Source organism: Mercenaria mercenaria, chromosome 11, assembly GCF_021730395.1.
Source record: "Mercenaria mercenaria strain notata chromosome 11, MADL_Memer_1, whole genome shotgun sequence".
Taxonomy (NCBI): Eukaryota; Metazoa; Mollusca; class Bivalvia; order Venerida; family Veneridae; genus Mercenaria; species Mercenaria mercenaria.
In genome coordinates, this window is record NC_069371.1 from 9,958,065 (window position 1) to 9,974,846 (window position 16,782).

Consider the following 16,782-nt stretch of genomic DNA (forward strand, 5'->3'; position numbering starts at 1 on the left):
AGGGATGTCGGGCACTCGAAGAAATGCTTTCGGACAGCTTTGGTAACAGATCTGTGAACTAAATGTCACAGGTTTCTGAACGATTTCTGTGTTATTTCCAGTCATTGAAAACAAAAGTAGGTTAGAATTTCACGTAAAAACAAATAATTCTCATGTATTTCCATAACGTATAATCTGCAAAGCTTTCTTTAGTAACGTAACATTAAATTTCTGATATCTTTCTGATACTTTTCCTTCTTGTCGCACGATCTAGAGGTCGCTCCTTTTAAACGAGATGAAAATTTTCGTCGCGCTTTGTTATTTATTATAAATGTTACTTCAATTTATGCTGTAGATAATAAAAATGGATGGAATTTATTCATGTTTGACGTAAACTTTAGACAAACTGTCCTGGTCTCTAATATAAAAAAAAGAAGAAATTTTGATGTTTCCACAGGAAAAGCTAACATGTGATAAAAGCAATATTACATTTGCGCCTTTCCACATTGAATTTATTAAACTCGTTGAATAAAATGCTCGGCAGAGCTTCGTATTTAATTATTTTGTTCAACTCGTTTGATAAATTCATTATGAAAAGACACTCATGTTGCATCATCCCTTATGTCCTGTGTGTATTTGTAACGTCCCAGGACGTTCATTTTCATTTACGCGCGTCTTTTTCCAGTGCTTAGATTAAAGTTGTTTGCAAAATGCACATTTTAATGTAAACAAGAAGAAAAAGAAAAAGAAAATGTGTATTCCATTTCGTAGATATGGAATAATTTAGATTTTCACTGACGCCACGAGCTTGTGAAAATATAGAAATTGTCTCACTTACATACATGTATATTCCATATTCGTATAAAAGAAAACAAACATATCCTCTATAAACACTGTCATATATAAAACTAAATGACGTACCTCCGTATCATTGATATCTTGATAGATTAATCTTCCATTTCTGTGCACAGATATAGGAACATCTGACTGTATGTTCCTGTTCCTTTCCATCAACAGCAACACATTCTCGTCTGCTCTGTGAAGAGTGATCTGCATCCAGTCTGGCATGATCGCCTGATTACCTCGAAATTCGCCATTTGTACCTGCATCCCGTATTGTGACATCTACGGGTTCTAGTTATAGACATAAAAATGAAATTATTCTTCGTCAGATATGTTGGTCTTTGTTTTTCCTGATATTCAGGCCTCAGCTTCCCAAAACATTATCAGTTTCATTCATGTTAGATAATGAAAATTTTTCACATATTTCTGAACTGCATAATTAAAGGTAAGTGCTTATTTAATGACTATTTTCAAGTGGCACTTCAATATTGATGGTCAGTTTCTATGAAGGTCAGGTAAGTTTTCGTTTTCAAAATTTCAATCTCATACTCCGTTAAGACTGATGTATGTTTTGTGATCATTAGCCTGACAGTAACTGCTAAAATAGCGTAATAATCATACGATATCGTGCAATTTGACTTACTTCAGATTCATTCTGCTATCGTTTCCCTGTTATTGATAATCGTATAAAGTTTTGATTAGTTTATTAATTCTAAAACAATATATTTATGCCTGTACTTTAGAAGTGTCTATCTCAACATAAAGTTTTCCCCAGACATCTTAATGGGGTTAATGTGCAGAAGATTCCTGTGAATATTTTTCTACAATCATTTTCAAAATGCAGTAGGTACAATTATTATTTATTACTTAAATTAACCACGAAATAGCATTTTTGACGAATCTTAAAATTAAGTAAGTAAGTTTAATTCAATTCCAATAGGCTAGAAGCCCATGAGGACATAAAATGCACATATATGACGAACAGTGAAATCAGCATGTACATATATAAAACATTTGTGTATATGTGTCTACATTTTTACATTTGGAGAAGGTTACACACTAATAATAGATTAGCATTAACAGTGAAATCAGCATGTACATATATAAAACATTTGTGTATATGTGTCTACATTTTTACATTTGGAGAAGGTTACACACTAATAATAGATTAGCATTAACAGTGAAATCAGCATGTACATATATAAAACATTTGTGTATATGTGTCTACATTTTTACATTTGGAGAAGGTTACACACTAATAATAGATTAGCATTAACAGTGAAATCAGCATGTACATATATAAAACATTTGTGTATATGTGTCTACATTTTTACATTTGGAGAAGGTTACACACTAATAATAGATTAGCATTAACAGTGAAATCAGCATGTACATATATAAAACATTTGTGTATATGTGTCTACATTTTTACATTTGGAGAAGGTTACACACTAATAATAGATTAGCATTAACAGCGAAATCAGCATGTACATATATAAAACATTTGTGTATATGTGTCTACATTTTTACATTTGGAGAAGGTTACACACTAATAATAGATTAGCATAACATATATATTCATACATAGTATCTACTACTAAAGAACTGAAAAATATTCCAGTCTTTTAAATTAAGATATATTCCGGTCTTGAGTTGATCCTTAACGAAACGAAACAAAAGGAACAACAGACTGGATAATCATAAATCCGTTTCAAGAAATAACTACTGTGAAATATACATACATATTTAAATTACAACAGTATTTGTTTAGGCTGGTATAGTTTTACGGGAAAATGAAATATTGTTACTGATACATATTTGCATTTCTTAAAGTAAAAGCATGGTATACATATGCTCCCAATTTTTTCACGACTGACTGATTTTCATTATTTAACAAATCTATAAATTTATACATATTTGGTCTTCTACAGAATTTTAATGGGATATATTGTTTCCTCAAATCATTATACAATCTACATTCAAGAACAAAATGAAATTCATCTTCTAATACATTGCAAATATGACATCGACGTTCATTTACAGGAATACTTAATGGTCTAGCCCAACGGCCTGCCTCTATCTGTAGCCTATGAGAAGAAACCCTCAACTGAACGAGTGACTGACAAAATTTGTTAACAGAAAGATATTCCAAGTATGGTTGAAATCTAAATGAGGCTATGTTTCGATAAAAGAGTGCACGTGAAGAATTTTCTAATCTATCGTGCCAATTTTGTATAAATTGATCATTTATTCTTTGCTTAACCATGCTTAAGAATAGGTTAGTATTACCTACACTTTGTTGTAACCAGGCATCATAAATACCTAAAGAACATAACAAATTTTTAAGCAGTGAACACCAATTTACCTTATTTGGAGCATTTTCTAAGTCATCTTTTAACATTTTGTACACAAGAGTTACATATTTATTTTCATTTGTACACACAATTTTTGTCCAGTATTTAATAATGTTATAAAAATGTATATATTTAAAACTAATTCTACCCAGTTCACCATATATAAAATCATTCTGTGTAGTTTTCTTAACTCCTAGTAATTTCTTACAAAATTGTAAATGCACTCTTTCAATGGATAGATCTTTTGAAAAGCCACATACTTCACTGCAATAATTCAAAATAGGCGCGACTAATTTGTCAAACAACTCTAGCTTATTCTTTGGAGATATATAAGTAAATTTATAAAGGTATTTGTTTAACTTAAATACTGCTTTCTGAGCTTGCCCAGCCAAAGTGCTTTGAGCAGTGCTCAATGAACCACCACACGTAAAAACGATGCCTAAGTATGTGAATTTATTTACAATATCTAATAACTCTCCATCATAATAAAAAGCTAAATTTCTGGGTAAAGCGCCCTTCTTAAAAATCATTACTTTAGTTTTTGATGTATTAACTTTCATCTTCCAAGTTTTACAATAATCAGATACCAAATATATACAATGTTGTAATTCTTCTGCTGAGTTAGCAAAAACAACTATATCGTCAGCATATAATAATAAAAATACCTTAAACATATGAACATCTATACCTTGAGTACCACTATGAATAAATACATCTTCTAGATCATTAATACACATTGAGAATAAAAAGGGAGACAAGCACTCCCCTTGTCTGACTCCGAGCATACAAGAGAATTCCTCACTAAGTTTGTTTAAGTATTTTACTCTGGACTTAACAGACTTATACATAGATTGTATAATATCTAAAAATTTCCACGTAGGTCTAACTTAATCAACTTGTACCACAGATTTTCCCTAACTACATAATCAAAAGCTTTTGAAAAATCAATAAATAAGGTGTAGAGTGGCTTCCCTTGATTTAACATATGACTAATAAGTCCATTCAATACAAGAACATTATCTGTTGTACTCATATTTGGCCTGAAACCGGCCTGTGCTTCCACATATACATGGTATTCTTCGGCCCAACTTTTAAGTCTATTATTCAATATACGTGTGAAAAGTTTACCTATACAACTTAATAAAGTAATCCCTCTATAATTATCTACATTATTTACGCTTCCCTTTTTATGTAACGGAACAATGTATCCTTCTGACCATTTTTCTGGAAAATATCCAATGTTAAAAATTTTGTTGAATAGTGTATACAGCACCGGCGCTAAAGTGTCTTTTCCAACAACAAAGAATTCATTTATCATACAATCTGGCCCAGCTGATTTACTATTTTTTAACTGTTTTATAGCTAATTTTATTTCACTAACAGAAATCTGCTCATTTAGTTCTTCAAACATAATTTTAAATTCATTGTTTTCAAACTGTTCATTAAAATATATAACATCTTCATCTGGTACAAAAAATCTATCAGTAGGATTATTAACAGCTTTAAAATAAGTTTCAAAAGACGACAACGGTATATTTCCTGCCTTAATACCTGCAGACTGTTTTAACATACTCCAATACATTCGGGCATTTTTTAACTTAGCTTTCATAAGAGTTGAAGTTTTTTCTTTGTCATAATCATACCGACATTTTCTAATAGTACATTTGTAATCAGACCTAGCTTTCACCATATTTTTTCTATTTACGTCATTCGGACAATCTCTATATTTGTTCAGTAAACGTAGGAATGTATTTTTCTTCTCAAAGCAATCTTCATTATACCATGGATTATCTCCCTTACTATTTCTATCGCTAATATAATTATTTGTATTAATATTCTTTTTAAACAAAGGTGATGCTACATTATCGATAATATTTCCGAAGTTTTGTATGCATATATCTACATCGGAATAAGAAGAGCATGAATTGACCTCAGTTGAAAAAGTGTTAAGATCACGTGAAATATCATCACTGTTTAACTGAGCAAGGAAATCTGCTCTAAATTCATCATTCCAAACAAATTTGTAAGTAATATTCTCTCCTTGTTCGTTCGAAGTAAATTCACAGCTCTCTTTACTACATAGAGTGTCAAAACTAAAAGTACAACTTATAAGGCAATGATCTGATAAAAGGTTCGGATTGATAAACTAATATTAAAATAGATAAAAACCTGTGATGGCATATTTTGATTTTGCTGTAATTTTGATATCTTATTAACAACAGTTTTTCTAAATATGTGTAAAATATCAAGTATTATAAAATAATTAACATGATAACAAAACATGAAAAATCTGACATAAATATAGTTAGACCTAAAGACCTAATTTATTTGTCTTAACTTGTCAATTGCATTAACAATGTTTCAAGTTAAATGATAAATATTGGAATACATAAAACACAGATACCTGACTGAGCCAAAACATAACTGTTAAGTCCAACTACATTCACAAACACAGTTACAAAAATGCAAATATTCAACATGTTACAATGAGTGTTGTATCATGCAAACTTATCTTAACCTTTATCTTGCAATCTATAAACTCGAATGATTCTGCTTTCAGTGGAATATTACGTTGTTTTATACTAACAGCTTATCTGCTCATATCCAATCAGAATAGAAAACAAAGACGGTCAAAGTGGCCTTATGTCGCTCACCTAATATTGACTATTTCGCCTTAAATATATGTAAGTCACACTGTATCATGAATGGTAACAATTGTGTTTAGTATTCAAATATAAATGCTGAACCAACACAAGGAATCGTGACGTATATAGCTCTGCGAATTTGACTTGAAAAATTAAGAAACGTGGTTATCATTTGTATTTTACCATTCCATTACTCCACTCAAAGATTTATTATATTTCAGATAAATATAGACACTAAGAATCATCATTTTTCTGACAAGAAAAACAAATTGAAGATATCTGACAAGAAAAAAAACATGTATAGATATATCAATTTTTACCCCTGATGACCCTTAAAACGGCCAAATTTTCCAATTTGAAAAACAACAAAACAAAAAAAAAACAACGGACTTTATAAGAACATCATAACTGCAGACCAAGTTTAATGAAGATCCACAAAGCGCTCCATGAGAGGTTGTTAACATATACTTCTATATTTAGATCCAGTGATCCTAAAAAAGGCCATGTACCTCCGTTTGAAGAAAATGAGGATAGTACTTTGTAAAAAAAAAGCTACGTACCAAGTGTGTGTTTATTCTTACCGGTAGTTTCAGAGGAGAAGATGTTAAAGTTTAACAGAAGGCGATGGACGACGGACCTTCCACCCTGCACCTCTGGTATAGGTGATTAACAACGTTTAAACGTTATAATGGAACGCTAAGAATGTAAAGTTTTTTCTTTGTTCCTTGTAACAATGTCTATTTTACCTAAATGTAAGAGGCCCGAAAGACAAGGAAACATAGACTTGAGACCAAGTTGTATCACGCACACCCTGCACCTCTGGTATAGGTAAGCTAACAACGTTTAAACGTTATAATGGAACGCTAAGAATGTAAAGTTTTTTCCTTGTTCCTTGTAACAATCTCAATTTTACCTAAATGTAAGAGGCCCGAAAGACAAGGAAACATAGACTTGAGACCAAATTGTATCACGCACACAAGCGATCTTTTAATCAATTAGATACGATACTTTTGATGATGTAAGATGATTTATAACAAAAAATATCTTTAAAAAAGATGGTCGGCGTGATGTAACTGAAGCACAAGTTATATATGGGCAGAAACCTGTATTTTATTTTTTTTTGGCAATGTTGAAAGGGGCCTCTGTGAAGTTTTGTATCAATGAGGACAGTAGTTCTGAAGAAGACTGTATTTAGAAATTGTGGAGGGACACACGACGGACACCAAACAATCACAAAAGCTCACTTTGAGCCTTTGGTGCTTAAAAGATGGTAACAGTAAGCAAACAATATTGATATACGTTCTATACTTTATTTCTGGAATTGTTGGAAGCAACACGAACCCTTACCCTACTTCAGCTTATTATCAAATGTGTCTATCATTCAGAATATGTACAGTACTGTTTTCACCGGAAAGATTAATTTAAAATTAAGAGTCTAAAATTTAAGAGAATCGGACATATTGTTGCAGGACATGTTGTTGCAGGTTAGTAATGATTTGCACTGGTTAGAAATTGTTCTGTAATGCAGGGTAAGAGTTAATGACTGTATAAAACAAATAACCTTTTTGTAAAAACAAAAATTAAGGAAAGGAAACTTAACAAAACAGAGATAATTTAACAAGAAAACTTAATAAAACAGAAATATGTCCGGATGAGCAGATGAATATTTGGTTACGCACACCTGTTCAAGTGGTATGCATACAACCCGATGGTGCTGTACTTATAGAGGTTATAGATGACGAACGCGTTGTCATTTCACTCAGTGTCACACATGACTCAGCGTGAAGCATTTTCAGCCTTCCCTCCAATCAGCGCCACTCTTACTAAATCTCTCATTATGGCTGAAAATACCAAGAATACCTTACCAAGCAATCCGATTGGTACATTATTCAGGTGGCATAAGGTCATACGAGGTCATAAAATCGTGCTTAATACGGCACGCCGAAAAATAAAGCACCTTTCCATTGTCACGTCGCGACATGGAAACAACGCTATTTGAGAGCGAGTAGTGAAATCAAACATACCAGTGTATATATACCATTGCATACGTACCAACCTATACATACATGTGCTAAGAAATACAAACCAGTGTATGAATACCATTGTATAGATACCATTGTAAACTAACCGTTTGTTTGTTTTGGGTTTAACCCCGTTTTTCCAACAGTATTTCAGTCATGTAACGGCAGGCAGTTAACCAGCGTTCCTGGATTCTGTACCAGCACAAACCTGTTCTCCGCAAGAAACTGCCAACTACTCCACATGAATTATCAGAGATGGAGGACGAATGATATAAGACACAATGTCTTTTATCAAATCGTCACGGAGAACATACGCTCCGCCCGGGGATCGAACTCGCGACCCCGCGATCCGAAGAACAATGCTGTCCCTACTGAGCTAAGTAAACTAACCGTTGTACACATACCAATGTATATATGCCATTGCGGACCATTATAAACAAACTAATAAATACAAGCAAATGTACTACTCCCGCACGATAATTTAAACGACAGCTTGTTTATATTTTTTTTTATTGTTATGGTTCTCATGCATCGTTGAACTCAAAAAAAATGTCAATGATAGAAGTTAAGTGCATACTGTAATTTTATACAAAAAAAACTTTCTGTATTGAAACGTTTTAATGAAGAAAAAAATCAAACTTATCAACATGTTATCGTTTGAGTTATCATGCGGGGTTTATATACATACCATTGTATACATATCTATTATAATTACATTCCAGTGCTTACATACCAAGAAATATTAATACAACAACAACAACAACAACATTTATTAGCATAATCGACATATATATGCCTTTGGCTAATGAACAGTATACAGTTCTTTCAAATCATACGTATAAATAATTTGTAATCAAGATTTCAAACCCTTAACAAATAAATTTCCTTCAAATATTTACATATATTCCATTGGACTTTTTTCTTAGCAAATGACAACAAATTGTCAAACATATTCAGATTTGGCCACGATGTTTATGGCAAATATTTTGAACGTAAGTTTTTATATTTAGGACAAGTCAATAATACATGATACTCAGATTCTATAACATTTAAATTACAATTTTGACATATTCTTTGATCCCTAGCTATACCACTATACCTTCCAGTTTCAATATCTAAGCAATGTGAAGACATTCTAAAACAACTGAGTAATTTTCTTATGTAATCATTATCAACGTTTGTGAGATATGGTTCAAACATCAACAGCGTTTTAAATCTTGAATAATATTCTAGTTTTGGCATGTTTGTAATACTACCATGCCATTCCTGTATAAACTGGTCTCTTAACCGTTTTTGTAGCATTGGAAAATAGTTAATATTTGGCCCTATATGGTTCCATAAATATCCATATCCTAATTGTTCTAAAATAGTTTTAACATATTTGGGCCAGTTTGTACATCGGGGAGAATTGACATAGTTACATTGGTCTCTAAAAATATCAGTCATGATAGAATCTGGATTATTTACAAGCTTTAACCAATATTTTAGAACTCTCTCTTTGCACAGTATTGAGAGAGGATACCTTCCAAGTTCCCACAACACTGCCATATTTGGGGTATGCATTTTTACACCGAGTATCCTTTTACAAAATTTCATATGTATTCTATCTAAGCAACTTGTATCATATACGCCCCATACTTCAGCACAATATAATAAAATTGGTTCAACCATACGATCAAAGAGTGTCAATTTAGTCTTAACATCAAATTTTAACCTAGAAAATAATGAATATAGACCATTAACAGCTTTAAGTGCTTGATCAGACAGTGCCTTAATAGCTTCAGATAAAGCTCCATTACAATAAAATTTCACACCAAGATAGCAGAAAGAGTTCACAGTTTCCACTGGTGTATCATTAATGTACCAAATCAATATTCTGTCTTCTTTTTCTAAAAATGCATATTTTCGTTTCATCAATATTTATCTTAAGTCCTCATTTAACAGAGTAAATATACAAGCTATCTAGCTGTGCCTGGAGACTCTTCTGGCCGGTAGTAAATAGTACCATATCGTCTGCAAACATCAACAAATAAATAGAAAGCTGTTGCAAGTCGTAATCTGTTAATGGGTTAAAATCATGGTTTGCTGTGACATCATTTACGAAGAGTATAAAAAGTATTGGCGAGAGTGGTTCCCCTTGTTTTAAGCCAAGCGAAACATCGAAAAAATCTGAAACATTTGAAAAAACCTTAACACAAGCTGATACATGTTTGTATATTGACTGAAGCATTCTAACCATTTTACTACTGATACCTATTTCAAATAATTTAAACCACAGGGCATTCCTATTAACTGTATCGAACGCCTTTTCATAATCTATAAAAGCACAGTACAACGATCTATTCATAGAAATAATCTTTTGTATAATACTATGAAGAATAAAAACACAATCAGAAGTACTTCTGTTATTTCGAAAACCAAATTGCACATCAGTAAAAGCATTTTGGTGTTCACACCATTTATTCAATCTGTTTCTTAATAACAAAGAAAAAATCTGGGCCATAGTACTTATCAGTGATATTCCTCTGTAATTAGAAGGATCAGATTTATCCCCCTTTTTATGTAGTGGGACAATTATTCCTTTTGTCCATGATATGGGATATACTCCATCATGATAAATTTTATTAAAAATGTTAACCAAATATGGTGTTATAAATTGATTGGCATCTATAAAATAATCTGCAACAACAAGATCACATCCTGGAGATTTATTCCTACTTAAAGAAGATATGGTTTTGCTTACTTCTTGTACGTCAAAAGGCTTATCTAAACAATCAATATCCACACAATATCGATCCCTTTCGTTTATTATTTGTACATTATCTGAAATAAAACTACTTTCAACTACTTTCAACAGGTGTATTTAGAATTTTAGAAAAATGATTTCTAAATAATGAAATAATAAACTTTGATAATGTGGCAGTATGCCTCAATACCATCCACAGTGTTATTTTCAAATACAGGTAACTAATAATTACTTCGCAATATAGCCCCAAGATAATTTTATGACAGATTATCTATGAACACCCCTGGTCTAACTGGACTCAACTGCCACATTATCAAAGTTTATTAACAATGTACACACATCATTGTATACATACCATTCTATACACACATCTATAAGTACCGCCCAGTATTATGGCGTTTTTATTTTTACCAACATGTAAATAATCAATCAGTACTTAGCAATCTCTTTTAAAACAGAAGATATTGGAAGCACGATTAGCAGTTGGCTTGATGGCGCAGTAGGTTGAGTGGATAGACATGAAATCATTTTGTAGTAATAGTTTTGATGGTTCAAACCTTGCATCTGCGTCATTTTTTTATTTTGCATTTAATCTATGTACTTTGCGTAAGTTTTGTTTTCTCTGGTTTCTAATTTATTCACGAAAGCCTCAAAAGCAATATATCATATTAAAGATGAAGCGTATTTAAACATGATTACATGTTAACAGTGACATATATAAGTTAATGAAGAAGATAGTACCAGATTAACAAACTTGGGTTGTTTTCGTTGAATCGTATTGAAAAAAAAAAAATGAAATACACTTTTAAAAATACTTTTTTACGGGTCCGGGAATCGAACTCCCGACGAAAAAGTATAAGACGGATACCGTTACCGATCGGCCAACGAGGAGTTACTATTTGCAGCGTAAACGTTGTGTATTGACTTAATTTGTGCTATTGTTTTGTTTGTTTACACTTCAAAGCGCCTCATTACTGTGCGATTTTTGTACAAAGATACTCCTCGTTTAAATAGGTCAACAGTATTGTTGTACTTATGAAATAGACAGGCCCGGTTTATAGGTTGATCAGGGCTACGGATATAAGATATGATTTGTATTTTGTCATTATTTTTTGAGCATGGATCCCCTTCAGTTTGGAACCGTCCATGTGTACAAACACGTTTGTTTATTTTATGAGGAGTAGCACTGTATACGTATCATTGTACATATATCATTGTACATGGGCCTCCTTGGCCGAGTGGTTAAGGTCGCTGACTTCAAATCACTTGCCCCTCATCGATGTGGGTTCGAGCCTCACTCGGGGTGTTGAATTCTTCATGTGAGGAAGCCATCCAGCTGGCTTACGGAAGGTCGGTGGTTCTACCCAGATGCCCGCTCGTAAAGAAATAATGCACGGAGGGGCACATGGGGTCTTCCTCCACCATTAAAGCTGGAAAGTCGCCATATGACCTATCATGTGTCGGTGCGACGTTAAATCCAACAACAAAATATACCATTGTGTACACACAAATGTATACATACCATTATATACAAGTACATACCAACAGTCGAAAGATATAAATGACAATTTGATCCATATTGAAACAGAAGTCTCTGCACTAGCATACTACGTTTTTAATCTAAGTTCATTTAGACATATAAGTAAATATTAAGAAAGGAGCTCGTGGATAAAATTTAAAAAGAAAAAGGTAACTGATAAATGGGGAAAAATACTAAAAGTTCATAAATTTGATATTGCTGAAGATGAACCAAATCAACAATACAATAGCTGACATCATCACCATTATCATCATTAGTTTCATAATCAGTTATGTTATCATCATCATTATATTGTTGTCAACATCATCATCATCATCGTTTTTTAACCAGTGCATGTAACATGATCATCACCATCGTGGTCAGTATTTTGATACATTGTAATTAGAATGATAATTCTGATGAAGATGTCGATGATAGTAAATGCAGGTAATGAAATGTGATGATGTTTGTAATAGTTATGAGGAATTATTTATTTATTTTGTTGGGTTTAAATCGCACCGACATAATTAAAGCTCATGCTTTAAAACAGCATGCCTCCAGATCTTTCGACAACAAAAGAAAAATATTTCTTTAGATATCTTGAAATAAATGCTATATTTCTTAAGAAGGCTTTAAAATTTAATTACTGACAAACTTTATGTTACGGAAACACATGAGAATTGCTGTTTTTACTACTTTTTACGATGAAAATCGAAAAGCGTTTGTCAGGCTTGAACTCTATGTAAACTGTCTCGATTATAAATTTCTATTTTTTGAAGTAATTATTCACTACTTCAGCTATAGCGCTGTTGGTTACGACGACGGGAAAATGTCTTTATTGCCGCGGCGGTCCGGGGTTCGATTTCCGACGCGGTCATCTTTTTTTTCTTCTTGATTTGGAACTTTTAAAATGTTTTAGAAACAAAAAATCATATTCTAATGTTCATAATAAGACCAAACTTCAGTTTGAAAGAAATATTATTTTTAGCCAACTTTGGAGGCATGCTGCTTTAATGGTGGAGGAGGACCCCAGGTGTCCCTCCGAGCATTATTTTATTAAGAGCGGGAACCTGGGTAGAACCACCGACCTTCCATAAGCCAGCTGGATGGCTTCCTCACAAAGAAGAATTCAACGCCCCGAGTGAGGCTCGAACCCACATCGATGAGGGGCAAGTGGTTTGAAGTCAGCGATCTTAACCACTCGGTCACGGAGGCCCCGTAGTTATGAGGAGGATGCTAACGATGATGATAATGATAGATATAACTGATGATGATGACGCTTTTAACACTGATAGTGACAAATAATGAAAAAGTAATGGTTTTGTCAATGATGTTGATAAATATGTTTTATAAGTCGTTATTACTGATACGTAAGATTTGTTATTCGTACTTGCCGGACCTCATATCGACGCGTTTGTCTGTTGTCACGTAACTTGATTGCGCATGTTATGCGGAACTAAGCAGTATTTTTTCTTGTGTGTTTATTTTAATGGATTGCAGGTCTCAATATTTACAAAATGTCTCACTTTGTAAACATAAACATGCTAAGGAATATTCACTCTCCCTGGTGATGAAAGCATTGCAAAAAAAAAGAAGGAAGTGCATGTTAATCTTCTGACTTGAACACAACTATTCACGTTTTTCATGTTTTATGTATACGTACTATCACACGCAGAAATAATCAATGTAAACCAAATAGCCCATCACGGATTGCTTTAGTTTTAGCGAATTCTTTGCTACAGGATTGCAAAGGAGTAAGATCAGAGGGGAGGCAGAGGGTGGGGAAGGGGGAAACTTTTGCTATGGGCCCCTAGCTTTTGACCAAGACAAAATCTGCTTTTTCATACAAATAGCAGTAGATATAGGGTAAAAATCATTTTGAGAGAGCATATATACTCGTATTGGTGAGGATTTGACCAACGTCTATTAAAAAGTGTTAGGTTTGGCTGCTCCCTTCCCTATCACCTCTCCATTTAGAGATTGCTCCTCTACCAATTGAATGCATAATAGGAGTGGAAAAAGCACAGATACATACAGGAATGCATGTTTATAGCAAGAAAATCTGACAAATACGGAAGTTTAAATTTATAGTGAAGGAATCAGACACAAATACAGGAATGCATGTTTACAGAGACAGAGTCAGACATGAATACAGGAATGTATGTTTATAGCGAAGAAATCAGACATAGATACAGGAATGCACGTTTATAACAATGGAATCAGACATAAGTACAGTAATGCATGTTCGTAGTGACGTTATTATATAGATACAAGTACAGAAATGCAAGTTTACAGTGAAGAAATCAGACATAAATACAAGAATGCACGTTTATAGCTCTGGTGTCAACTTTTTTGTTAATTTTTTCCTCAGTGTCGTCCATTATTTCGGACTTCACTCTTTTCATCTCTTCTTTGATTGTGTATATAGCACCAAGTTCAATTCTTTTTACTTTTTCTTCTAGTGATGTTAGTCTTGACTCCTGTTTTCACCTATATATGTGAGTTTTTGTCTATGTTTTCTAGTGTTGGTAAGGTCTGTTTGCAATTTTTACTATGAAAGTGATAGTCATCAAGTCCCCCACCAGTAATGAGTTGTAATGAAGCCATACTCAATCCCGAGCATCTTGCACAGTAGTACACTTTACACCCATTATAATCTATTTTGTTCTCATCCATAACTATGTCATTATCGCACCTAGCACATGTTGTTTGTAGTTTTTCTGGACTTAGCGTCTTGCATTTTGACATGTCTGTATCTGGTAAAGATTTTTTTGTGGGTTGAGAAGCATTTTTCGTGGACTTATAATTTCTTTTGAATTACTTCCCTTTGTTCTTTGTGTGTGCGGATGATAGATTCTGATAACTTTTGGCTGTCGCTGTCCTGTGGGATGACATTTATAAACTATCAGATCATGAAATAAGTCGACCCGATAAGCCAAATGAGTAAGACTAAATAACACCATGTTCAGCAGATTTTATTTGGGGGACTACGGTAATTTACAGACACTGATGCCCGTTGGGTTTTTTTTCTATTTGCTATAGAGAAGCCTGTCTGTTGTCAGCTGGACGAGAGATTTGACATCCAAACGTCAGTAAGAACCAAGTGATCTGGTTTGCAGTAGAAACAGGGTAATGTTTGTTTGTTGATGTTTTAAAATTAGTTTGTTGATGTTTTTAACTTAGTCTTTTATGTGCTTTCTTTAATATGATCTAGAGGAACGTGCTAAGGGCTACATCGACCTAAGTAAATGTGCTACTAGCATTCACTAAATCTTAAAATGCCTTTAAAAATTCTTTTGCCTTTTATTTTTCTTTACAATATAGCTCCTGCCAAAATTAGCACCTTCTATGCAATAAACACACCATATATATGTAGTGTATTATATATATGTCATTTCCCTTTTACTCATGTACATATTTTTTACAGGTTTGTGCTTATATGTGCTAGTATCTTGTAACTTAAATATCTTTCCCCCTTCCTAGGAGAACCACCACAAGGGCGTAGAAAAGAATCGAATATAACTCCAAACTCTACGAATAACGTGAATACTGTAAATCCCTTCACAATGAATAATACCAAGAATATATATACACACACACACACACACACACACACACACATTTATACTTCGAAATGTAAGTCTACTGAAAGCTTCTTGGAACAGACTATTGTACATTGTTCTTGTGCCAGGAGGGCTATAGCTGGATACAACACTGAGCATTGACTGGCGTGCCTTATCGAGGTTGCACAGAAGTCTATTACACTACACCCCGAAGTTGTAGAATGCACCCAGGTTTGGGGAGTTGATGTATTCTTGTAGGACTGGCCAACAGTTAAATAAATGATGATCTGAGCGCGTACTTCCTCCGAGTCTTCTTGGAATATGTGGGTAGTAAGTTCATACCACCGCTGTTCAATATTAGGTAGAACCGCGGCTCTCACACTGTCTAATGATATACACTCCAGAACAAAGTGTGTTGCAGTCTCTGTCAAATTACTGCAAAGCTGACAAGTAGTGTCTATATTGTACTGATTAAAGTATTTTACGAGTAGTTTAAAGCATATATGTACCGATATTTTGCCGTAACTTGATTTTCAGACATGCAGATTCACGGGCAGAGAATTCACATGAAAAAGACTGGCATCAAGGTTCCTGGTTTGAATACCTCAAATTTCATAAAGTGTAGAGATTTGTTATATGCCAACGGCTGAGTTAACCTTTCACTCCAGAATTGGCGTACTTGTCTATTCACACGAGTTTTCCGCCTATTAAATTAAAAAGGATTATCCTCGACGATGCCACACAAGCATAGGCCTAACAAGGTCGTATTTCCAGAGGATTATCTGTATATCACTGAACTAACTATTACATTTTATTGAATTAGTTTCTAACTGTCTTTTCAAAATTTTTCCTTTTAATACTATTTTCTTTTTGATGACATACATTATTTAAAACAGTCAATGCCCGCGTATGAATCTGAGCTTCTATAGGTAAGAGACCAGTTATCGTATATATCACAGTGTTAGCTGTACTGTCGGTTAGTTGTAAAACTACATTGACAAATTTCCTCTGAAATGCTTCTAGTTTTGAAACTAATGACTGTGTCGGTAGCATAAGCTCCAATCCATAAAGTAAAACTGGTACAACATATGATTCGTACAGATGCACGATTGC

General features: G+C 33.5%; 1 protein-coding gene across 1 annotated transcript in view; it reads right to left on the reverse strand.

Annotated features, from left to right (window-relative positions):
* LOC123532245 (zinc metalloproteinase-disintegrin-like daborhagin-K) overlaps positions 1-5,734 on the reverse strand; it is a 41,439-nt gene extending 35,705 nt beyond the window's left edge. Inside the window, exons 1-2 of the mRNA XM_053518521.1 lie at positions 5,580-5,734; positions 901-1,112 (exon numbers count right to left, since the gene is read on the reverse strand). Coding sequence (XP_053374496.1) covers positions 901-1,112; positions 5,580-5,655 — 288 coding nt within the window. The 5' untranslated portion in view covers positions 5,656-5,734. The remainder of the gene's footprint in view (positions 1-900; positions 1,113-5,579) is intronic.
* Positions 5,735-16,782: the final 11,048 nt, after the last annotated feature.